Source organism: Pristiophorus japonicus, unplaced genomic scaffold (genome assembly GCF_044704955.1).
Source record: "Pristiophorus japonicus isolate sPriJap1 unplaced genomic scaffold, sPriJap1.hap1 HAP1_SCAFFOLD_396, whole genome shotgun sequence".
Classification (NCBI taxonomy): domain Eukaryota; kingdom Metazoa; phylum Chordata; class Chondrichthyes; family Pristiophoridae; genus Pristiophorus; species Pristiophorus japonicus.
This window is the reverse complement of record NW_027253827.1, coordinates 57899-82500: the sequence shown is the minus strand read 5'-3', so window position 1 is coordinate 82500 and position 24602 is coordinate 57899. Positions and strand designations below refer to the sequence as shown.

At 46.4% G+C, this 24602-nt stretch overlaps 1 protein-coding gene and 1 pseudogene across 3 annotated transcripts in view; one reads left to right on the top strand and one right to left on the bottom strand.

Moving 5' to 3' along the window:
• LOC139250592 (zinc finger protein 729-like) overlaps positions 1–24602 on the top strand; it is a 539046-nt pseudogene that overhangs the window by 458723 nt on the left and 55721 nt on the right.
• Positions 1–24602, bottom strand: part of LOC139250593 (phospholipase A2 inhibitor gamma subunit B-like) — a 77890-nt gene that overhangs the window by 26477 nt on the left and 26811 nt on the right. The window contains exon 1 of one of the 3 annotated variants that reach the window (XM_070872990.1): positions 10330–10837. The exons of the other annotated variants lie outside the window; for them this stretch is intronic. Within the exon in view, the coding sequence (XP_070729091.1) occupies positions 10330–10381 (52 nt within the window). The 5' untranslated portion in view covers positions 10382–10837. Of the gene's footprint in view, positions 1–10329; positions 10838–24602 lie in introns of those variants that run through there. 3 annotated transcript variants of the gene reach the window in all.

The following is a 24602-nucleotide window of genomic DNA, read 5'->3' as shown; positions in this document are numbered from 1 at the left end:
CAAGCACTGATCCTTGCAACATCCCACTAGTTACAGCCTTACAAACCAAAAATGTCCCGATTCTTACAAACCAAAAATGTCCCGATTATTCCTATTCATTATTTTCTGTTTGTTAATCAATCTAGAATGCAAGCTAATATGTTATTAAAGAGATTATCGGAACTGGGCCCATGCATGCGCATCTAATCCCCTCCTGCACATGCACACTATTTACCAAGGCCGTGCATGTGCAGAACCAGAATTTGCAGCCGATACTGCAGCATGGGCCACGCTTTGCTTATGCTCCATGGGAGAAGGCCCGTCATTGGATCCGTGCTGGCCAGTGAGAGAAAGGAAAAGAGAGAGGGAATCAGGGGGGGAGAGAGGGAATCGGAGGGGGAGAGAGGGAATCGGTTGGGAGGGGGGGCGTGGGAGGGGGAATCAGAGGGGGAGAGAGCCAACCGGAGGAGGAGAGGGGGAATTGGAGGGGGAGAGACAGAATCGGATGGGGAGAGGGGTAATCGGTGGAGGGGCGGGGGGGGGGCGAGTGGGAGGGGGAATCAGAGGGGGTGAGAGGGAATCGGAGGGGAAGAGAGGGAATCGGAGGAGGAAATAAGAGGGGGAGTGAGAATCGGAGGGGCAGAGAGGCAATCTGAGGGGGAGAGAGGCAACAGGAGGCGGTGAGAGGGAATTGGAGGGGGAGAGCAGGAATCGGAGTGGGAGAGAGAGGAGGGTGGAGAGGGAATCAGAAGGAGAAAGAGGCAATCAGGGGAAGAGAGGGAATCGGAGGTGGGAGGAGGTCAGGAACTCGAGGGGGAGAGACGGTCAGGAATTCTGGCGGGAGAGGGTCAGGTACTAGATGTCGGAAGAGAGGAGTTCAGGAACTCGAGCACAGAGAGCTCCTCCCTGAGTTCTAGATGTCACCTCTCTCCCAGGTTCCTGACCTCCTTTCCCGTGCTCTGAGTTCTTCACCTCCGCTCCTCCACCCCGAGTTCCTGACCCTGTCTCTCCCCCGGGTTCCTGACCCTGTCTCTCCCCCGGGTTCCTGACCTTGTCTCTCCCCCGGGTTCCTGACCCTGTCTCTCCCCCGGGTTCCTGACCCTGTCTCTCCCCCGAGTTCCTGACCCTGTCTCTCCCCCCGGTTCCTGACCCTGTCTCTCCCCCCGGGTTCCTGACCTTGTCTCTCCCCCGGGTTCCTGACCCTGTTCCGCCCCCGGGTTCCTGACCTCGTCTCTCCCCCCAGGTTCCTGACCCTGTCTCTCCCCCGGGTTCCTGACCTTGTCTCTCCCCCGGGTTCCTGACCTCCTCTCCCCCGGGTTCCTGACCCTGTCTCTCCCCCGGGTTCCTGACCTCCTCTCCCCCAGGTTCCTGACCCTGTCTCTCCCCCGGGTTCATGACCCTGTTTCTCCCCCGGGTTCCTGACCCTGTTTCTCCCCCGGGTTCCTGACCCTGTCTCTCCCCCGGGTTCCTGACCTCCTCTCCCCCGGGTTCCTGACCCTGTCTCTCCCCCGGGTTCCTGACCCTGTCTCTCCCCCGGGTTCCTGACCTCCTCTCACCCGGGTTCCTGACCCTGTCTCTCCCCCGGGTTCCTGACCCTGTCTCTCCCCCGGGTTCCTGACCCTGTCTTTCCCCCGGGTTCCTGACCCTGTCTCTCTCCCGAGTTCCTGACCCTGTCTCTCCCCCGGGTTCCTGACCCTGTCTCTTCCCCCGGGTTCCTGACCCTGTCTCTCCCCCGGGTTCCTGACCCTGTCTCTCCCCCGGGTTCCTGACCTTGTCTCTCCCCCGGGTTCCTGACCTCCTCTCCCCTGGGTTCCTGACCCTGTCTCTCCCCCGGGTTCATGACCCTGTCTCTCCCCCGGGTTCCTGACCCTGTCTCTCCCCCGGGTTCCTGACCTCCTCTCCCCCGGGTTCCTGACCCTGTCTCTCCCCCGGGTTCCTGACCCTGTCTCTCCCCCGGGTTCCTGACCTCCTCTCCCCCGGGTTCCTGACCCTGTCTCTCCCCCGGGTTCCTGACCCTGTCTCTCCCCTGGGTTCCTGACCCTGTCTCTCCCCCGGGTTCCTGACCCTGTCTCTCCCCCGGGTTCCTGACCCTGTCTCTCCCCCGGGTTCCTGACCCTGTCTCTCCCCCGGGTTCCTGACCCTGTCTCTCCCCCGGGTTCCTGACCCTGTCTCTCCCCCGGGTTCCTGACCCTGTCTCTCCCCCGGGTTCCTGACCCTGTCTCTCCCCCGGGTTCCTGACCCTGTCTCTCCCCCGGGTTCCTGACCTCCTCTCCCCCGGGTTCCTGACCCTGTCTCTCCCCCGGGTTCCTGACCCTGTCTCTCCCCCGGGTTCCTGACCCTGTCTCTCCCCCGGGTTCCTGACCCTGTCTCTCCCCCAGGTTCCTGACCCTGTCTCTCCCCCGGGTTCCTGACCCTGTCTCTCCCCCGGGTTCCTGACCTCCTCTCCCCCGGGTTCCTGACTTCCTCTCCTGCACCCCGAGTTTCTCAACTCCTCCCCCAGAGTTCCTGATGTTCTCTCCCCCCGCGAGTTCCTGGTCTTCTCTCCTGCAGTTCCTGACCTCCTCTCCCCATCCACTTCCTGGCCTCTTCTCCCCCCTCACCAAGTTCCTGAACATCTCTGCCCCAGTTCCTGACATCCTCTCCCAACCGAGTTCCGGAACTCTTTTCCATTCCAGTTCCTGACTTGCTCTCCTTCCCTCACCCCAATCGATTTCCCACACTTCTCTGCTCTCCGATTCTCTCTCTCTCTCTCCCTCCATCTCTATCTCTATCTCTCCGTCGCTTTGATCCTCTCTTCTCCCCCCAGTCAGCACGGATCCAGTGATGGGTGTTTAAGGAAAGTGTGGGGTGTACTGCCCTGACTGCCACAACTGTTGGCTACTTCGCACACATTGCCTTGGTAAATAGTGTGCAGGTGCAGGAAGGGATCAAGTGCTCATGCATAGCTCCGACTTACCACGCGCATGTGCAGAAGGCTACAAACGTGTGTGTACAGATAATCACTTTGCAAATGAAAAAGCAGACCCTTAAAGGCAATAATCTCTGGGTTACTACCTGGACCACGTGCAAATTAACACAGAGGCAAGCAGTAAGAGGGTGAAATGTGCAGCTCGAATACTTGTGTGGGAGGCAGGGGTTTTATTTCATGGGGCACTGGCACCAGTACTGGAAAAGATGGTGTTCCATTGGGAGGTCCTCCAATTGAACCAGGCTAAACCATTGTCCTTGAAAATAGAATAACTGGGGCGGTAGGTAGGCATTCAAACTAATTGGGCAGGGGGAGGGTTCTGGTAAGGGTAAATTTATGGTTCCACAGAGAACGTGATCCAGGTCTAAAGAGCGGGGGGAATGAGAGCGAGAAAGTGATCCAAATGGTAAGATGGATCGCTTTCTTCCAAACCCACCCCTTTACACGTTCTCCCTCTACCCCATGTAGGCCGGGTTGTTTTCTCGGAAATCTTGGTGCATGTGTGTCAAGTGACATCATTGGACCGGATAAATCTGGAAGTCATAACACTGTCACTATTCATTTCAGGTCCAACAAAATGCCCCACCTGTGGCAGTGAGGAAGGGAAGTCGGGGAATTGGGCAGGGGGAGGAGGTCAGGGAATTGGGTCGGGTGCAGATTTGGACTTTGTTGGTGGGAGGGGTTCAGGAACTTGGGCCAGGGTGGAAGACGGACTTAGCCCACAAGAGTGAGCCCGGTTCTGTATATGTGAGTTCTGCTCTGTTTGAGCTTTGGTCGTCAAAATGGCTTGAATTACACTTTGCAAATTAACAAATTACTTAGGCACGCAGGTTCTAAATAAACATTCCTGAGAAAGTGCTTGCTGTGGCTTGTCCTCCATGGGGACCAATCAGAAATTAGGTCTTGTCATCCAAGGGGAGCAAACAGAAATCATATCTCGGTGGGGGGTGTCGAAATCTCGACCTCCGAAAAGAATGACTCCGACACTTACAGCTCCGGCAGAAGTTTCTTTAATTCGCTTGCTAGCAAGGGGTAGGTCAGACTCAGTCAAGGGCTAAGTGAACACCTCCGAAATGGTACAGCTTCACAAGATATTTATACAGTAAAACCTAAGTTCTGGCCTCTCCCTGTGTATTGCTCTGTCTCACAGTCAGTGAATACAGATAAAGAGTTAATTACTATATCCTGGTCCTGACATGGTGTCAAGATATTTCCTTTTGTCAGGGTTATCAGTTGGCCAGCCGGCCATTACTCCATGAGTCATAGGTAATGGGCTATCACCTGTCTTGTATTGTGTCAGGATTGTTCAATTTCCTGGCCAGTTTATCGTTTACAAAAAAAGGATGAGGTCTCTACAAGAGATAGTGCCTGGTGGAATGGAGTACATAGGAAAGGGTGGGGTGACATGGAACTCTTGTCATGTAGACAATAAGAGAGCACCATGGGGGGGCGGGGGGGGGGGTACTTGTCTCAGCATGACTTGTCTCCTAGCTGTCTGATGGCCATCAGTCATCTCAAATCAGGTTTAGCTGTTTATGCAAGCTGACTGCCAAAATGCAGAAAGTTCTGGAAAGACCGGGACTCCATTTTGATATATATTGCAAGGGGCACACCAATACCGTATGGTATCAGCTTAGATAAAAATACATTTCCACAGGGGGAGGAGTGGGGGTAACAATCAGAACCTTGGTGTTGCAAATAAACACATCGATATGTTATCCCCAATCACATGCGCCCTTAATCTTATGTAACACCCTCTTGTGTGGCATTTTAACGAATGCCTTTATACAATCTAAGTATACAGCATCCATTGGTTCCTTCCTTTCTACCCTGCTAATTTCTCGCTTAACAAACTCTAATAGGTATGTCAAGCTTAATTTCCCATTAATTAAACAGTGTTGGCTAAGCCATACCATATGACTTTTCTAAGTGCCCTGTTTACAAATATCTATTCACAGATTCTAGCATTTTCTCTACTACTGACGTCAGGCTAACTGGCCTATATTTCCCTATTTCATTCTTCAACTTTTCTTGAATACTGCAGTTGCATTTGCTGCCGTTCAATCTGCAAGGAGCATTGTAGAACCTAGGGAATTCTGAGATCAAAAGCAATGCATTCATTATTACCAATATAATTTTTGTGTCTTCTACTGTGAAGACAGATACTACATATTTGTTTGATGTCTCTTCCATTTCCTTATTCCCCATTGTAATTGCACCCATCTCTGCCTCTAAGGGACCCATGTTTACTTTCACTAACCCCTTACATTGTTTTAATATATTTGTTCACGGGATCTGGGCATCACTGGCAAGCCTGGCATTTATTGTCTATCCCTTATTGCCCTTGAGAAGGTGGTGGTGAGCTGCCTTCTTGAACCGCTGCAGTCCTTGTGGTGAAGGTATTCCCACAATGCTGACTTTTTTTTGGTAGCTATTTGGTACAACTTGATTGGCTCGCTAGGCCATTTCAGAGGGAAGCTAAGAGTCAAACACATTGTTGTAGGTCTGGAGTCACATATAGGCCAGATCGGGTAAGGACGGCAGATTTATTTCCCTAAAGTGAACCAGTTGGGTTTTTCCAACAATCCGCTAGTTTCATGCTCATCATCACTGACACTGTAGATGCACTTCCAACGTATTATTATATTTCTTGCTAGTTTACTCTCATTTAATTGCTTCCTCTTAATGAATGAAGTGGTCATCCTTTGCTGATTTCTAAAACCCCTACTACACAGGCTGACAACATTGAAGCCTCTTTTAATCTACTACCACCCTTAACTGCTCTAGTTATCCACTGTAGGACCACTTTTCCCGTGGAGCTTTTATTACTCAAAGGTATCTATGTTCCTTTAGAATTATATATGTTCACCATTTCTCATCTACAATCACATCTATTAATCTAATTCCCCAATCTACCTGAGCTAACGGCCACTTTTACATTCCTAATTGATTTTGTTTAAATTCAATATCCATGTTCTGAACGTAACCTTATCAATCTCAAACCCAATATGAAATTCTATTGTATTATGATACCCCTGCTCCAGAAGATCCTTTGTTTACTCATGCATCATCATCATCATAGGTGGTCCCTCGAACGAGGATGACTTGCTTCCACACCAAAAGGGATGAGTTCGCAGATGTTTCAATGAAGGACCTAATATTCCAGTCCTGAACTCCATGGATAGAAGATACCTGTGCGTGGATTTTTTTTAACCTGTGGTGACCATTGCACACCAGCCACCACACGGGCTTGACAGAGCTAGATCCTTATCCCGTGGCAAGGGTTAACCAGGATGACTGGAGACCTGCTCTGGTGCACGGACCGAGTGCGCACACATATCGCAGTGTGGGCTGGCCCGTGCTGCCCCTGGGCCCTCACCTCTTCTGGGCCCCGTACCCTCATTTGCTGCACCTCCACCACGATCTCTCGCCGCTCCTCCACCAAAAACATTCACCGCAAATGTATCGACCTCTGATTTCAATATATTCAACAGCTCAGCATTCACAGCTCTCTGGGGCAGAGAATTCCAAAGATTCACCACCCCCTGAATGAAGAAATTTCTCCTCTGCTCAGTCCTAAATGGCCGACCCCTTATTCTGAGACTGTGGTCCCGTGTTCTAGATTCTCCAGCCAGGAGAAACATTTTTTCAGCTTGAATCCTGTCAAGCACCTTGAGAATTTTCTATGTTTGAATTAGATCACATATCATTCTTCTAAAGTCGCGGGCATATAGGCCTAGTCTACTCAAAATCTCCTCAGAGGGCAATCGTCTCATCCCAGGAGCCAATCTAGTGGAAGTACTTTGCACTCCCTCGAAAGAAAGTATATTGGAAAAAGTCCTGAGGGACAGGATAAATCTTGATTTGGAAAGACATGGATTAAACAAGGACATTCAGCATGGATTTGTTAAGGGAAGGTCGTATCTGACTAATTGATTGAATTTTTCGAGGAGGTAACCAGAAGGTTTGATGAGGGCAGTGCGCACGATGTAGTGTATATGGATTTTAACAAAGCTTTGATAAGGACCCACATAGCAGATTGTCACAAAAGTAAAAGCGCATGGGATCCAGGTGGCAGGTTGAATACAAAATTGTCTCAGAGGCAGGAAGCAAAGGGTAATGGTTGATGGATGTTTTTGTGACTGGAAGGCTGTATCCAGTGGGGTTCCACAGGGCTCAGTGCTGGGTCCTTTGCTTTTTGTGCTAATGACTTGGACTTGAAGGTTGGGGGTATGAAACTAAAATAGGCCGTGTGGTTGATAATGAAGATGAAAGTTGCGGTCTGCAGGAAGACATCAATGTACTGGTCAGGTAGGCAGAACAGGGTAAAATGGAAGTCAATACAGAATGTGTGAGGTAATGCATTTGGGGATGTCTGACAAGGCAAAGGAATACACATTAAGTGAAAAGTGTAGAGGAACAAAGGGTCCTTGCAGTGAGGGCAGGTCCACAGATCCCTAAAGGTAACAGGCCAGGTAGATAAGCTGGTTAAGAAGGCGTATGAGAAACTTGCCTTTACAAGTCGAGGCATGGAATACAAGAGCAGGGAGGTTATGCTTGAACTGTATAAAACACTGGTTAGGCCGCAGCTGGAGTACTGCGTGCAGTTTTGGCCACCACATTACAGGAAATGTGTGTTTGCACAGGAAAGGGTGCAGAGGAGATTTTCAAGAATGTTGCCTGACTGGAGAATTTTGGCTGTGAGTAAAGATTGGATAGGCTAGGTTTGTTTTCTTTGTAACAGAGGAGGCTGAGGGGGAGACCTGATTGAGGTGTATACAATTCTGAGGGGTCTGGATAGAGTGAATAGGAAGGACCTGTTCCCCTTGCTTGATGGGGATAGATTTTAAGTGATTGGGGGGAGGCATGGAAGAGATATGTGGGGAAATATCTTCAACCTGAGAGGGTGGGCGTCTGGATCTCATGCCTGAAAGGATGTTAGAGGCAGAAAGCCTCACCACATTTTTAAAAAATACTTGGATGTGCACCTGAAGTGCTGTAACATACAGGGCTACAGACCCAGAGCTGGAAAGTGGGGTTAGGCTGGGTAGCTCTTGGTCGGCCGGCGTGGACACGATGGGCCGAAATGGACTCCCTTGTGCTGTAAATTTCTGTGATTCTATGATTCATGAGCTAAGCAGACCAGAATTGTAGACAGCACACCGTGTGTGATCCCATCAATGCCCTGTATAATTGCAGAGACAGGTCCTGTCACTTATTTTTTTTTAAAAGTGTTAGAAACATAGAAACATAGAAAATAGGTGCAGGAGTAGGCCATTCGGCCCTTCGAGCCTGCACCGCCATTCAATTAATTCATGGCTGAACATGCAATTTCAGTACCCCATTCCTGCTTTCTCGCCATACCCCTTGATCCCCCTAGTAATAAGGACTACATCTAACTCCTTTTTGAATATATTTAGTGAATTGGCCTCAACAACTTTCTGTGGTAGAGAATTCCACAGGTTCACCACTCTCTGGGTGAAGAAGTTTCTTCTCATCTCGGTCCTAAATGGCTTACCCCTTATCCTTAGACTGTGACCCCTGGTTCTGGACTTCCCCAACATTGGGAACATTCTTTCTGCATCTAACTTGCCTAAACCCGTCAGAATTTTAAACGTTTCTATGAGATCCCCTCTCATTCTTCTGAACTCCAGTGAATACAAGCCCAGTTGATCCAGTCTTTCTTGATATGTCAGTCCCGCCATCCCGGGAATCAGTCTGGTGAACCTTCGCTGCACTTCCTCAATAGCAAGAATGTCCTTCCTCAAGTTAGGAGACCAAAACTGTACACAATACTCCAGGTGTGACCTCACCAAGGCACTGTACAACTGTAGTAACACCTCCCTGCCCCTGTACTCAAATCCCCTCGCTATGAAGGCCAACATGCCATTTGCTTTCTTCACCGCCTGCTGTACCTGCATGCCAACCTTCAATGACTGATGTACCATGACACCCAGGTCTCGTTGCACCTCCCTTTTTCCTAATCTGTCACCATTCAGATACTAGTCTGTCTCTCTGTTTTTACCACAAAAGTGGATAACCTCACATTTATCCACATTATACTTCATCTGCCATGCATTTGCCCACTCACCTAACCTATCCAAGTCACTCTGCAGCCTCATAGCATCCTCCTCGCAGCTCACACTGCCACCCAACTTAATGTCACCCGTAAATTTGGAGATACTACATTTAATCCCCTCGTCTAAATCATTAATGTACAATGTAACAATCCGTGTCACACTGTGCTGTGGCTCTGGAGTCACACATTGTCTATACCGAGGAAGGGCAGGCAGATTTCCTCCCCTAGATGACATTAGTTAACCAGATGAGCGTTTACCACAATTACTCGCTTTTGATTTCAGACGTATTTAGTTCACTGAATTGAAATTCGCCAGCTGCCATGGTGGGATTGGAACTCATGTCTCTGGATTATTCGTCCCGGCCTCTGAATGACCAGGCTTAACATAACCACTGTGTTATCCTACCGCTACATTGGTGGCTGCTCCCCTTCCCCAGCCCGCTCTCGGGCAGATCTGTGCAAACAGCGAAATGTTTGCAAACGTAACATCAGTTGTGATTCGATCGCAGTGGGATTGAAATAAAGTATACGGTGTTACAATTTGCTATAGTCATCCAAACAAATAATTGCGACTCGCTCTGTTCAGCACTGCCGAACGTGTCGACTCTGTTCAGGGAATGCCTCTCGCCGCTATTTTACCCCGATGTTTGCTTACAACTAATGCTGATGTGATATCTCAGTGCAGTTGCACCACGCATGAAATTGGCAGGGCTAGACTCAAACCAGGAAGAACGATTGTTGGCTGATAACATTGCACAGAACGACAGCACAGGAACACGGCATTCAGCCGAAGCAGCCCATGTGGCAGTTATGCTCCATCCTTAATCCATCCAACCTCATCGAACACTATAAGCACTACCCTCTATTCCTTTCTCCCTCAATGTTTATCTAGCCTCCTCTTAAATGCACCTGGTGTATTCACTTCAACCACTCTCTGTGTTAGCGAGTTCCACTTTCTCGTCACCCTCTGGGTAAAGAAACCACTTCCATAATTCTATCTCGAAGTCATATTTTCGCTTCCCCTCAAATTTTGCAAAGCCTCACGAACTCGGGTCGCTTTGAACAATGTGCTGCCTTGTCTGGCGTGGAATGGAACATTGCAGATCACGCTATCTTTGTCAACATTTGAATTGTCAATTGTCCCGTGTTTCACTGCAAGGATCTCGAAAGTACAGCTGATGATTTTGAGACCGTAACACAGAAGAATTGGATCGGTGGAGACAGATGTAGCTATATAAGCAACAGAGACTGTGATCCCCACTACACAACTGAAAATAACATTGAATATGATTTTAAAACATACCTGAATTTACAGCGGCGAGTAGAAAGCACAACACGAAAATGGAGCACTTCATATTTGCTGCCGTCGAGTGTAAACTAAACGCAGAGAAATGGCCAAGCGTGTCAGTTCGCAAAGCAAGAGGTGGTTCTCGTTTCCTGGTGTTAATCGGCCACGTGATTATTGGTTAGCATTTCCTCAGTCACTAACCAGAATCCAGAGAGAGTTTTGTTTTCCACATGAAGGCGTGGTTTCGATATCAAAAGGGGCAGAAAGCATTCATGGTGAATAATTCCTAGATTATGACCAACTCGAACAAGAATAAACCCAACGAACACCCCAGGCCTTCAAAAGCTCCATTGTCGAGTGTCTGTACACAATCTTGAAATTCATTACCGCGAGGATAACGGTTCAAGCGTAACAACACAGTGACTAAAGAGCAGGGCAGAGACTGGTTACTCTGCGATGAGTAACTCACCTCTTTGCCCCTCAAACTCTCTCCACCATTTACAAAGCACAATTCAGGAGCACAATGAATACTTGTAGGTGCAGCCCTGACAATGTTCAAAACAATAAACCACAAAGACGTGTTTTTTGGTTGGCGCCACTGCCAGTGACCTCAGTATCCACTCCCTCTAGCACATGTGCACTGTGGCTGGAGTATGAACGATTTACTTCATGCAATGCACAAACACACTGCCAGCAATTTCAGCCCAGTATTTGATTCCGGTGCCCAAAGAATTTTCATGACCTCCGACGAGTGGTCAAGATCATTGAATGCATCTTCTAATGTCATCTAACAACATAAGAAATAGGAACAGGAGTAGGCCATACGGCCCCTCGAGCTTACTTCGTCATTCAGTAAGGTCACGGCTGATCAGCGATCTCCTCTCCACTTTCCCGCCCGATTTCCATATCCCTTGATTCACCTCGACTCCAAAAAACTATCTCTAGCCTTGAATATATTCAAAGTTTCAGCATCCACAACCCTCTGGGGCAGAGAATTCCACAGTTTCTCAATTCTCTTCAGTTTTGCAATTCCTCCTCATCTCTGACGTAAATGGCCCACCCCTTATCCTGAGACTCTACCCCGAGTTCTCGACACTCCAGCCAGGGTAAACAATCTCTACCAGGTACACTGTCAAACCCCTTCAGAATCTTGTATGTTTCAATGAGATCACCTTTCATTCTTCTAAACTCTACAGAGTATCGGCCCATTCTACACAATCTCTCATCATACGACAGCCCTCTCATCCCAGGATTCAATCTAGTGAAGCACCTATAATACCGACCAAAACTGTGCGCAGTACTCCAGGTGTGGTCTTATTTAGGCCCTGTATAAATTTAGCAAAACTTACGTATTCTTATACTCCAACCAACATGTAATAAAGGACAATATGTCATTTGCCTTTCTTATTGCTTGCTGTTCCTGCATGTGAGTTTTCTGTACTTCATGCAAAAAGACATCCAAATCTCTCTGAAGACCAAAATATAAAAGTTTCACACCAGTTCAACATATTCAGTTTTTTTAGTTCTTCCTACCAAAGTGAAAAACCTCACATTTCCCCACATTATACTCCATCTGCCACCTTACTACCCACTCGTTAGTCTATCTATATCCTTTTCCAGACACTGCGGGTCCAAAATGGCACCCTTCCATATCCTCCATTACCGCCTCTAAGAGGGGAGAATGGATCGGAGTGGGCTTAGCGACTGGGCTCGGCTGACCAATTCAAAATTGCCCCGGGACGGAAGTGACGGAAACGGGTTTCCGCTCTGATGGTGTTCCCGCCACACCAGGCACAAGACGACACGTTAGTGACTGGCGGTGACAACCTTTCCAAGCCCTGTGTGGAATTACCGGCCGGTGCCACTGACAGTTCCCCCAGCCCTTCAAGGGGAGCTGGCATTACCGGCGACTCCATCTTATGTTTTATTGTCGACCCACTGCCAGGTCCGGCCGACAGTTATGCCCACAGTTTCGGCTGGGCCACCAACAGACAGCCTGAAGCCCCCCTCTTAGGTGCCAGGCCGCTGGCCCGACCAAAACCCTCCCTGGTGGCTCAGTGTTTGCCACTAACGTGGCTGCAGGATACTCAGTGGACCTCCCATTTAACTGCAGTGGAGGGACATTGTGGCACATTAGCGCAATTCGGCACTTCCGGGTCGCGCTGGCATCGCCGACCCGCCTGCACATCCATGCCGCTCATGACCAGAAGCAATCAACAAAGAGCTGAATTCACCGGATTGTCTGCCCCATGCATTGGGGCGGACAGACACTTAAATAACGGTAGGTGCAATTTAGGCCCCTTTGTGTTCTCTTCATATCTTACAGTACCAACTTATTTTGTATCATCAGCAAACTTAGATACATTACACTCGGTCCCTTCATCAAGGTCATTACTATAGATTATAGATAGCTGAAGCTTCAGCACTGATCCTTGCGGCATCGCACTAGTTACAAACAACCTGAAAAATACATGGTTATCCCTACTCTCTGTTTTCTGTCCTGCAACCAATCCTCCATCCATGCTAATACATTACTTCCGATCCCATGAGCCCTTGTCTTGTGCAATAAACTTTTCCATGGCACCTTATCAAATGCCCTTTGGAACTACAAATATACCAGATCCATTGGTTCCACTTTATCTACCATCATAGTTATATTCTTAGCAAACGCGATTTCCCATTCAATAAAACGGGGAAGGTGGCTAACAAGGGAAATTAGGGATAGTGTTAAATCCAAGGAAGAGGCATATAAATTGGCCAGAAAAAGCAGCAAACCTGAGGACTGGGAGAACTTTATAATTCAGCAGAGGAGGACAAAGGGTTTAATTAGGAGGGGGAAAATAGAGTATGAGAGGAAGCTTGCTGGGAACATAAAAACTGACTGCACAAGCTTCTATAGATATGTGAAGAGAAAAAGATTAGTGAAGACAAACGTAGGTCCCTTGCAGTCAGATTCAGGTGACTTTATAATGGGGAAATGGCAGACCAATTGGAATAAACACTTTGGTTCTGTTTTCACGAAGGAAAACACAAATAACATTTGGGAAATACTAGGGGACCGAGGGTCGAGTGAGAAGGAGGAATTGAAGGAAATCCTTATTAGTCAGAAAATTGTGTTAGGGAAATTGATGGGATTGAAGGCCGATAAATCTCCGGGGCCTGATAGTCTACATCCCAGAGTACTTAAGGAAGTGGCCCTAGAAATAGTGGATGCATTGGTGATCATTTTCCAACAATCTATCAACTCTGGATCAGTTCCTATGGACTGGAGGGTACCTAATGTAACACCACTTTTTAAAAAGGGAGGAAGAGAGAAAACAGGGAATTATAGACCGGTTAGCCTGACATCAGTAGTGGGAAAAATGTTGGAATCAATTATTAAGGATGAAATAGCAGAGCATTTGGAAAGCAGTGACAGGATTGGTCCAAGTCAACATGGATTTATGAAAGGGAAATCATTCTTGACAAATCTTCTAGAATTTTTTGAGGAAGTAACTAGCAGAGTGGACAAGGGAGAACCAGTGGGTGTGGTGTAATTGGACTTTCAAAAGGCTTTTGATAAGGGCCCACACAAGAGATTGGTGTACAAAATTAAAGCACATGGTATTGGGGGTAATGTATTGACATGGATAGAGAACTGGTTGGCAGACAGGAAGCAGAGAGTTGAGATAAAGGGGTCCTTTTCAGAATGGCAGGCAGTGACTAGTGGGGTGCCACAGGGCTCAGTGCTGGGTCCCCAGCTCTTTACAATATACATTAACGATTTGGATGAAGGAATTGAGTGTAATATCTCCAAGTTTGCAGATGACACGAAGCTGGGTGGTGGTGTGAGCTGTGAGGAGGATGCTAAGAGGCTGCAGGGTGATTTGGACAGGTTAGGTGAGTGGGCAAATGCATGGCAGATGCAGTATAATGTGGATAAATGTGAGGTTATACCACTTTGGTGCCAAAAGCATGAAGGCAGAATATTATCTGAATGGCGGCAGATTAAGAAAAGGGGAGGTGCAACGAGACCTGGGTGTCATGGTACATCAGTCATTGAAGGTTGGCATGCAGGTACAGCAGGCGGTGAAGAAGGTAAATGGCATGTTGGCCTTCATAGCTAGGGGATTTGAGTATAGGAGCAGAGAGGTCTTGCTGCTGCTGTACAGGGCCTTGGTGAGGCCTCACCTGGAATATTGTGTTCAGTTTTGGTCTCCTAATCTGAGGAAGGACATTCTTGCTGTTGAGGGAATGCAGCGAAAGTTCACCAGACTGATTCCCGGGATGGCAAGACAGACATATGAGGAGAGACTGGATAGACTGAGCCTGTATTCACTGGAGTTTAGAAGAATGAGAGGTGATCTCATAGAAACATATCAAATTCTGACGGGACTGTACAGGTTAGATGCAGGAAGAATGTTACCGATGTTGGGGGAGTCCAGAACCAGAGGTCACAGTCTAAGGATAAGGGTCATTTAGGACCGAGATGAGGAGAAACTTCTTCACTCAGAGAGTTTTTAAACCTGTGGAATTCTCTTCCACAGAGAGTTGTTGATGCCAGTCCATTAGATATATTCAAGACGGAGTTAGATATGGCCCTAACGGCTAAAGGGATCAAGGGGTATGGAGAGAAAGCAGGAAAAGGGTACTGAGGTGAATGATCAGCCATGATCTTATTGAATGGTGGTGCAGGCTCGAAGGGCCGAATGGCCTACTTCTGCACCTATTTTCTATGTTTCTATAAATCCATGTTGACTCTGCCTAATCATGTTATGATTTTTTAAGTGCCCTGTTACCACTTCCTTAATAATGGATTCCAGCATTTTACTTACAACTGATATCCGGCTATCTGGCCTGCATGTTTCAATGAGATAACCTCTCATTGGTACAGAGGCTTGGTGAGACCACACATGGGGTACTGTGCACAGTTTTGGTCTCCTTTTCCAATGAAATATATATTTGCCTTGCTGGCGGTTGTCTCTCTCCATCCTACCTTGAATAGTCGTGTTACATTTGCTACCGTCCAATCTGCTGGGACCATTCTAGAATCGAGGGAATTTTGAAATATCGAAACCAAAGCATCCACTTTCTCTGCAGCCACCTTGTTTCAAACCCTAGGATGTTGGTGGTCAGCTCCAGGGGATGCCTTGGTTTTAGTCCCATTAGTTTTTCTAGCACCTTTTCTCGAATATGAATTACATTAAGTTCCTCACCCTCATTGTAACCTTGTTTCCTCACCATTTTAGGTATGCTTTTGCATCTTCTACTGTGAGGGCAAACACAGAATAATTGTTCAACGTTTGTACCAGTTCCGTCTTCCCCACAATCATTTCTCCTGTCTCAGCCTCTAAGGGACCAATGTTTATGTCATGTATCTCACATTACTGTGTATAACTCTATCTTACCATGCTATACATGACTGCAACTGGATATGACCTGTAACAATAAGCATACCTTACCACCAGGGGTGCACTTGCAGGAGACATTCCATACCTGTCCCACTGTGGTATATAAAGGGAGGTCTCAGGCAAGTGCAGCACTGGGAGAGCTGGAAATAAAGGTGCAGGTCCTGAGTGACCTTGACTTCGGCACGTGTCTCGTGTACATCAGTACATTAGAGTCAGGACTTAACAGTTTACTTGTGCTACTCTCTTCCTTTTTACATACTTCCAGAAGCTCTTGCAATCTGTTTTCATACTTCTTGCTAGTTTTCTCTCATAGTCTATTTTGTCCCTATTTTAATCAATTTATTTTGTCATTCTTTGTGGGTTTCTGAAAATCTCCCTATCCTCAGGCTCACTGCTGTTGTTCACAATATTGAAGGCGTCTTCTTTCAATCTATGCAATAATCGAGTGCTGCATCCTGTTATTGATTCACGCCTGTGCGAAGCCTATGTCATTGTGAGACCTGTGGCACATGATGTGTGTTACTTTCATCTGTGGTTACTTCCTGCCGTCAGATTAACTTGGTTTTATATTACTGAGCTATAAATTTAAATTTAAATGTTAACTTTTAGTTTGAGTGGACACTGACAGAAGGTTATCAGTAATTGAGTAATGTCAATTTAACCCATTGGACCATCAGGAAAACCACGATGGATTCTCTGATTGTATTTATTTTAAGCAGAGTGCTGTATGAGTGCGGATTACCAAGATGGGTTCTTTGATATAGAGAAGATTTTACAGTGGTACAGTGCTTGAACATTGCTGGAATAGTACAGTGGCAGCTCCAGTAATGTTCAGAGATATTTCATAACTCACAACAAAAATATATCCCAGTGAGAAGGAAAGACTGTAAGAGAAGGGATAACCATCCGTGGCTCACTCAGGAAATAATGGAGGGTATCAAATTGAAAACAAAGTCATACAATGTGGCCAAGACTGATTGGAGGATAGAGGATTGGGACATTTTTAGAAGCCAGCAAAGAACGACTGAAAAAATGATTGAGAGGGAAGATAGATTATGAAAGTAAACTAGCACGAAATATAATTACAGATAGTAAGAGTTTCTACAGGAACATAAAAAGGAAAAGAGTGGCTAAAGTAAATGTTGGTCTCCCGGAGGATGAGACTGGGGAATTAATAATGGAGAACAGGGAAATGGCAGAGACAATCAAATATTTTGTATCAGTCTTCATGGTAGGAGACACTAAAAACATCCCAAAAGTGGATAATCAAGGGGCTATAAGCAGGGAGGAACTTAATTCAATCACTATCACTAATGAAGTTGTACTAGGTAAAGTAATGGGACTAAAGGCAGACAAGTCTCCTGGACCTGCTGCCTTACATCCCAAGGTCTGAAGAGAAGTAGCGGCAGGGATTGTGGATGCATTGGTTGTAATTTACCAAAATTCCCTGGATTCTGGGGTGGTCCCAGCAGATTGGAAAACCGCAAATGTAACACCCCTATTTAAAAAAGGAGGCAGGAAACTATAGACCAGTTAGCCTAACAACTGTCGTTGGGAAAACGCTGGAGTCCATTATGAATGAAGCAGTAGCAGGACTTTTGGAAAAGCATAATTTAGTCAAGCAGAATCAGCATGATTTTATGAAAGGGAAATCATGTTTAACAAATTTGCTGGAGTTCTTTGAGGATGTAATGAGCAGGGTGGATAAGGGGGAACCATTGGATGTGGTGTATTTGGATTTCCAGAAGGCATTCGATAAGGTGCCACTTAAAAGGTTACTGCACAAGATAAAAGCTCACGGGGTTGGGGGTAATATATTAACATGGATAGAGGATTGGCTAACTAACTGAAAACAAAGAGTCGGAATAAGTGGGTCCTTTTCCGGTTGGCGAACAATGATTAGTGGGGTGCCACAGGGATCAGTGCTGGGTCTTCAACTATTTACAATCTATATTGATCACTTGGATGAAGGGACCGAGTGTAATGTAGCCAAGTTTGCTGATGATACAAAGATGGGTGGGAAAGCAATTTGTGAGGAGGTCACAAAGAATCTGCAAAGGGATATAGGGCTCGAACCTCCACTTTTTTTGCATGCTTTACCGCTGAAATGACGTATAACGCCCATATAGCGCTCATTTTGGCACAGAATGGAAACTGACGGGCATTTTTAGGAAACTTATCACCGAGCGTTACTTTCCTTATGTGCTCAACGACGGGAAAAAATATCACCGCCCGCCCACTTTTTTGGGGCGGAATCATCAGAATGGGCGAAATCAGCGCTCATAATATCACCCAGCATTACTTTCCATACAGAATTGACACCGAGATTGAATAATACAACCCGCCCACTTTTTTTTGTTGTAAAGACATTTGCTGAAACTAACGCCCAGGAGATCGCCCAGCGTCACTTTCACCACCTCACACACATATCGCCCACAATATCGTTCGCCCTAAAAACCACCCGGAAAAAGTGGACTGTTCTGAATGTGGCTGCCACTTTTAAAATCGCAGGTCGCTTCATTCAAAAGGCCGCTTCAACTTCGGGGGAATTGGCTTTTCTGGAGTTCTCCCCTGGTGAAGTGAACATCTCAACAGACATATTTCCAGGCTCTGGACTATTGGGGGTTTACTCCAGGTGTATTTTAGTGAGGAAATCATTGCTTCTGATCAATCGCTATTATACATTCAATGCAGTGGGGCCACCAAACAATAACTGACCTTAAGCAGCGCTTCAGATGTCTGGACCACTCAGGAGGGGAGCTACAATACAACCCTGAGCAAGTAGGTAAATTCGTGGTCGTGTGCGCCATGCTGCACAACCTGGCTACCAGGAGGGGCCAAGATTTGCCAGAATGTACTGATGCTCCAGCTCAGGAGAGAGAGGGACAGGACGCTGACTGAGGGCCAATCAGGCTGACTATGCAACTATGCCCATGACCCCCTCCAGACCGCAGGAAAAGGCCCGTGGTGGCTACATAGCTGCAAGACTCTTACATGAGGAGCTGATATCAGAACGATTTGCCTGAAAGAACATTGATGTGAGTGACAACGCTGATACACTTCTGTGTGTGCAGCTCAGACATCAATGGTGCCCATCACCTTGGTGCCAGTTAAAGTTTACATTGATTGAAGTTAAGTTGTATTTAACCCTTTCATGTTAAGGAATCACCAGTGTGTAATGGTGCAGCTATCTGAGACAATGTGCAACAAGGTTATGTTTACAAAAAAATTTTATCCCAACATTGGTCTGAAATCATAAGTACCACAGCAAATAACACCCAACACCCGCCCAGACCCCACTTTTTCCAACATTGACATCAATCAAATGTTCAACATCCAGCAACACAGAATACAAAGGCAAAGAAGGAGGGTGGTCCCCAGCCCCAATACATTACAACAAATTGCATACACCCAGATGGAGATATAACACAGCCATCACCTGCGAACATGCATCTCACTTTCCTTCCCCCCTCCCCTTCGACTCCCCCACTCTACCCCTTCGCCTCCTCGCTCCACGGCACCTGGCCGAGGAGCTCCTGAGGTGTGCAAAATTAAAGCACATGGTATTGGGGGTAATGTATTGACATGGATAGAGAACTGGTTGGCAGACAGGAAGTAGAGAGTCGGAATGAATGGGTCCTTTTCAGAATGGCAGGCAGTGACTAGTGGGGTGCCGCAGGGCTCAGTGCTGGGTCTCCAGCTATTTACAATATACATCAATGATTTCGATGAAGGAATTGAATGTAATATCTCCAAGTTTGCAGGTGACACTAAACTGGGTACGGTGTGAGCTGTGAGGAGGATGCTAAGAGGCTGCTGGGTGACTTGGACAGGTTAGGTGAGTGGACAAATGCATGGCAGATGCAGTATAATGTGGATAAATGTGAGGTTATCCACTTTGGTGGCAAAAACACGAGGGCAGAATATTATCTGAATGGCAGCAGATTAGGAAAAGGGGAGGTGCACGAGACCTGGGTGTCATGGTACATCAGGCATTGAAGGTTGGCATGCAGGTACTGCAGGCGGTGAAGAAGGAAAATGGCATGTTGGCCTTCAAAGCTAGGGGTTTTGAGTATAGGAGCAGGGAGGTCTTGCTGCAGCTGTACAGGGCCTTGGTGAGTCCTCACCTGGAATATTGTGTTCAGTTTTGGTCTCCTAATCTGAGGAAGGACATTCTTGCTGTTGAGGGAGTGCAGCGAAGGTTCACCAGACTGATTCCCGGGATGGCAAGACACACATATGAGGACAGACTGGATAGACTGGGCCTGTATTCACTGGAGTTTAGAAGAATGAGAGGTGATCTCACAGAAACATATCAAATTCTGACGGGATTATACAGGTTAGATGCAGGAAGAATGTTCCCGATGTTGGGGAAGTCCAGAACCAGGGGTCACAGTCTAAGGATAAGGGTCATTTAGGACCGAGATGAGGAGAAACTTCTTCACTCAGAGAGTTTTTAAACCTGTGGAATTCTCTTCCACAGAGAGTTGTTGATGCCAGTCCATTAGATATATTCAAGACGGAGTTAGATATGGCCCTAACGGCTAAAGGGATCAAGGGGTATGGAGAGAAAGCAGGAAAAGGGTACTGAGGTGAATGATCAGCCATGATCTTATTGAATGGTGGTGCAGGCTCGAAGGGCCGAATAGCCTACTCCTGCACTTATTTTCGATGTTTCTATAAATCCATGTTGACTCTGCCTAATCATGTTATGGTTTTTTAAGTGCCCTGTTACCACTTCCTTAACAATGGATTCCAGCATTTTACTTACAACTGATATCCGGCTATCTGGCCTGCATGTTTCAATGAGATAACTTCTCATTGGTACAGAGCCTTGGTGAGACCACACATGGGGTACTGTGCACAGTTTTGGTCTCCTTTTCCAATGAAATATATATTTGCCTTGCTGGCGGTTGTCTCTCTCCATCCTACCTTGAATAGTCGTGTTACATTTGCTACCGTCCAATCTGCTGGGACCATTCTAGAATCGAGGGAATTTTGAAATATCGAAACCAAAGCATCCACTTTCTCTGCAGCCACCTTGTTTCAAACCCTAGGATGTTGGTGGTCAGCTCCAGGGGATGCCTTGGTTTTAGTCCCATTAGTTTTTCTAGCACCTTTTCTCGAATATGAATTACATTAAGTTCCTCACCCTCATTGTAACCTTGTTTCCTCACCATTTTAGGTATGCTTTTGCATCTTCTACTGTGAGGGCAAACACAGAATAATTGTTCAACGTTTGTACCAGTTCCGTCTTCCCCACAATCATTTCTCCTGTCTCAGCCTCTAAGGGACCAATGTTTATGTCATGTATCTCACATTACTGTGTATAACTCTATCTTACCATGCTATACATGACTGCAACTGGATATGACCTGTAACAATAAGCATACCTTACCACCAGGGGTGCACTTGCAGGAGACATTCCATACCTGTCCAACTGAGGTATATAAAGGGAGGTCTCAGGCAAGTGCAGCACTGGGAGAGCTGGAAATAAAGGTGCAGGTCCTGAGTGACCTTGACTTCGGCACGTGTCTCGTGTACATCAGTACATTAGAGTCAGGACTTAACAGTTTACTTGTGCTACTCTCTTCCTTTTTACATACTTCCAGAAGCTCTTGCAATCTGTTTTCATACTTCTTGCTAGTTTTCTCTCATAGTCTATTTTGTCCCTTTTTTAATCAATTTATTTTGTCATTCTTTGTGGGTTTCTGAAAATCTCCCTATCCTCAGGCTAACTGCTGTTGTTCACAATATTGTAGGCGTCTTCTTTCAATCTGTGCAATAATCGAGTGCTGCATCCTGTTATTGATTCACACCTGTGCGAAGCCTATGTCATTGTGAGACCTGTGGCACATGATGTGTGTTACTTTCATCTGTGGTTACTTCCTGCCGTCAGATTAACTTGGTTTTACAATACTGAGCTATAAATTTAAATTTAAATGTTAACTTTTAATTTGAGTGGACACTGACAGAAGGATATCAGTAAGTGAGCAATGTCAATTTAACCCATTGGGCCATCAGGAAAACCACGATGGATTCTCTGATTGTATTTATTTTAAGCAGAGTGCTGTATGAGTGCGGATTACCAAGAGGGGTTCTTTGATATAGAGAAGATTTTACAGTGTTACAGTGCTTGAACATTGCTGGAATAGTACAGTGGCAGCTCCAGTAATGTTCAGAGATATTTCATAACTCACAACAAAAATATATCCCAGTGAGAAGGAAAGACTGTAAGAGAAGGGATAACCATCCGTGGCTCACTCAGGAAATAAGGGAGGGTATCAAATTGAAAACAAAGTCATACAATGTGGCCAAGACTGATTGGAGGATAGAGGATTGGGACATTTTTAGAAGCCAGCAAAGAACGACTGAAAAAATGATTGAGAGGGAAGATAGATTATGAAAGTAAACTAGCACGAAATATAATTACAGATAGTAAGAGTTTCTACTATCATAAAAAGGAAAAGAGTGGCTAAAGTAAATGTTGGTCTCCCGGAGGATGAGACTGGGGAATTAATAATGGAGAACAGGGAAATGGCAGAGACAATCAAATATTTTGTATCAGTCTTCATGGTAGGAGACACTAAAAACATCCCAAAAGTGGATAATCAAGGGGCTATAAGCAGGGAGGAACTTAATTCAATCACTATCACTAATGAAGTTGTACTAGGTAAAGTAATGGGACTAAAGGCAGACAAGTCTCCTGGACCTGCTGCCTTACATCCCAGGGTCTGAAGAGAAGTAGCGGCAGGGATTGTGGATGCATTGGTTGTAATTTACCAAAATTCCCTGGATTCTGGGGTGGTCCCAGCAGATTGGAAAACCGCAAATGTAACACCCCTATTTAAAAAAGGAGGCAGGAAACTATAGACCAGTTAGCCTAACAACTGTCGTTGGGAAAACGCTGGAGTCCATTATGAATGAAGCAGTAGCAGGACTTTTGGAAAAGCATAATTTAGTCAAGCAGAATCAGCATGATTTTATGAAAGGGAAATCATGTTTAACAAATTTGCTGGAGTTCTTTGAGGATGTAATGAGCAGGGTGGATAAGGGGGAACCATTGGATGTGGTGTATTTGGATTTCCAGAAGGCATTCGATAAGGTGCCACTTAAAAGGTTACTGCACAAGATAAAAGCTCACGGGGTTGGGGGTAATATATTAACATGGATAGAGGATTGGCTAACTAACTGAAAACAAAGAGTCGGAATAAATGGGTCCTTTTCCGGTTGGCGAACAATGACTAGTGGGGTGCCACAGGGATCAGTGCTGGGTCCTCAACTATTTACAATCTATATTAATCACTTGGATGAAGGGACCGAGTGTAATGTAGCCAAGTTTGCTGATGATACAAAGATGGGTGGGAAAGCAATTTGTGAGGAGGTCACAAAGAATCTGCAAAGGGATATAGGGCTCGAACCTCCACTTTTTTTGCATGCTTTACCGCTGAAATGACGTATAACGCCCATATAGCGCTCATTTTGGCACAAAATGGAAACTGACGGGCATTTTTAGGAATCTTATCACCGAGCGTTACTTTACCCATGTGCTCAACGCCGGGAAAAAATATCACCGCCCGTCCACTTTTTTGGGGCGGAATCATCAGAATGGGCGAAATCAGCGCCCATAATATCACCCAGCATTACTTTCCATACAGAATTGACACCGAGATTGAATAATACAACCCGCCCATTTTTTTTTGTTGTAAAGACATTTGCTGAAACTAACGCCCAGGAGATCGCCCAGCGTCACTTTCACCACCTCACACACATATCGCCCACAATATCGTTCGCCCTAAAAACCACCCGGAAAAAGTGGACTGTTCTGAATGTGGCTGCCACTTTTAAAATCGCAGGTCGCTTCATTCAAAAGGCCGCTTCAACTTCGGGGGAATTGGCTTTTCTGGAGTTCTCCCCTGGTGAAGTGAACATCTCAACAGACATATTTCCAGGCTCTGGACTATTGGGGATTTACTCCAGGTGTATTTTAGTGAGGAAATCATTGCTTCTGATCAATCGCTATTATACATTCAATGCAGTGGGGCCACCAAACAATAACTGACCTTAAGCAGCGCTTCAGATGTCTGGACCACTCAGGAGGGGAGCTACAATACAACCCTGAGCAAGTAGGTAAATTCGTGGTCGTGTGCGCCATGCTGCACAACCTGGCTACCAGGAGGGGCCAAGATTTGCCAGAATGTACTGATGCTCCAGCTCAGGAGAGAGAGGGACAGGACGCTGACTGAGGGCCAATCAGGCTGACTATGCAACTATGCCCATGACCCCCTCCAGACCGCAGGAAAAGGCCCGTGGTGGCTACATAGCTGCAAGACTCTTACATGAGGAGCTGATATCAGAACGATTTGCCTGAAAGAACATTGATGTGAGTGACAACGCTGATACACTTCTGTGTGTGCAGCTCAGACATCAATGGTGCCCATCACCTTGGTGCCAGTTAAAGTTTACGTTGATTGAAGTTAAGTTGTATTTAACCCTTTCATGTTAAGGAATCACCAGTGTGTAATGGTGCAGCTATCTGAGACAATGTGCAACAAGGTTATGTTTACAAAAAAATTTTATCCCAACATTGGTCTGAAATCATAAGTACCACACCCAATAACACCCAACACCCGCCCAGACCCCACTTTTTCCAACATTGACATCAATCAAATGTTCAACATCCAGCAACACAGAATACAAAGGCAAAGAAGGAGGGTGGTCCCCAGCCCCAATACATTACAACAAATTGCATACACCCAGATGGAGATATAACACAGCCATCACCTGCGAACATGCATCTCACTTTCCTTCCCCCCTCCCCTTCGACTCCCCCCCCTCTACCCCTTCGCCTCCTCGCTCCACGGCACCTGGCCGAGGAGCTCCTGAGGTGTGCAAAAT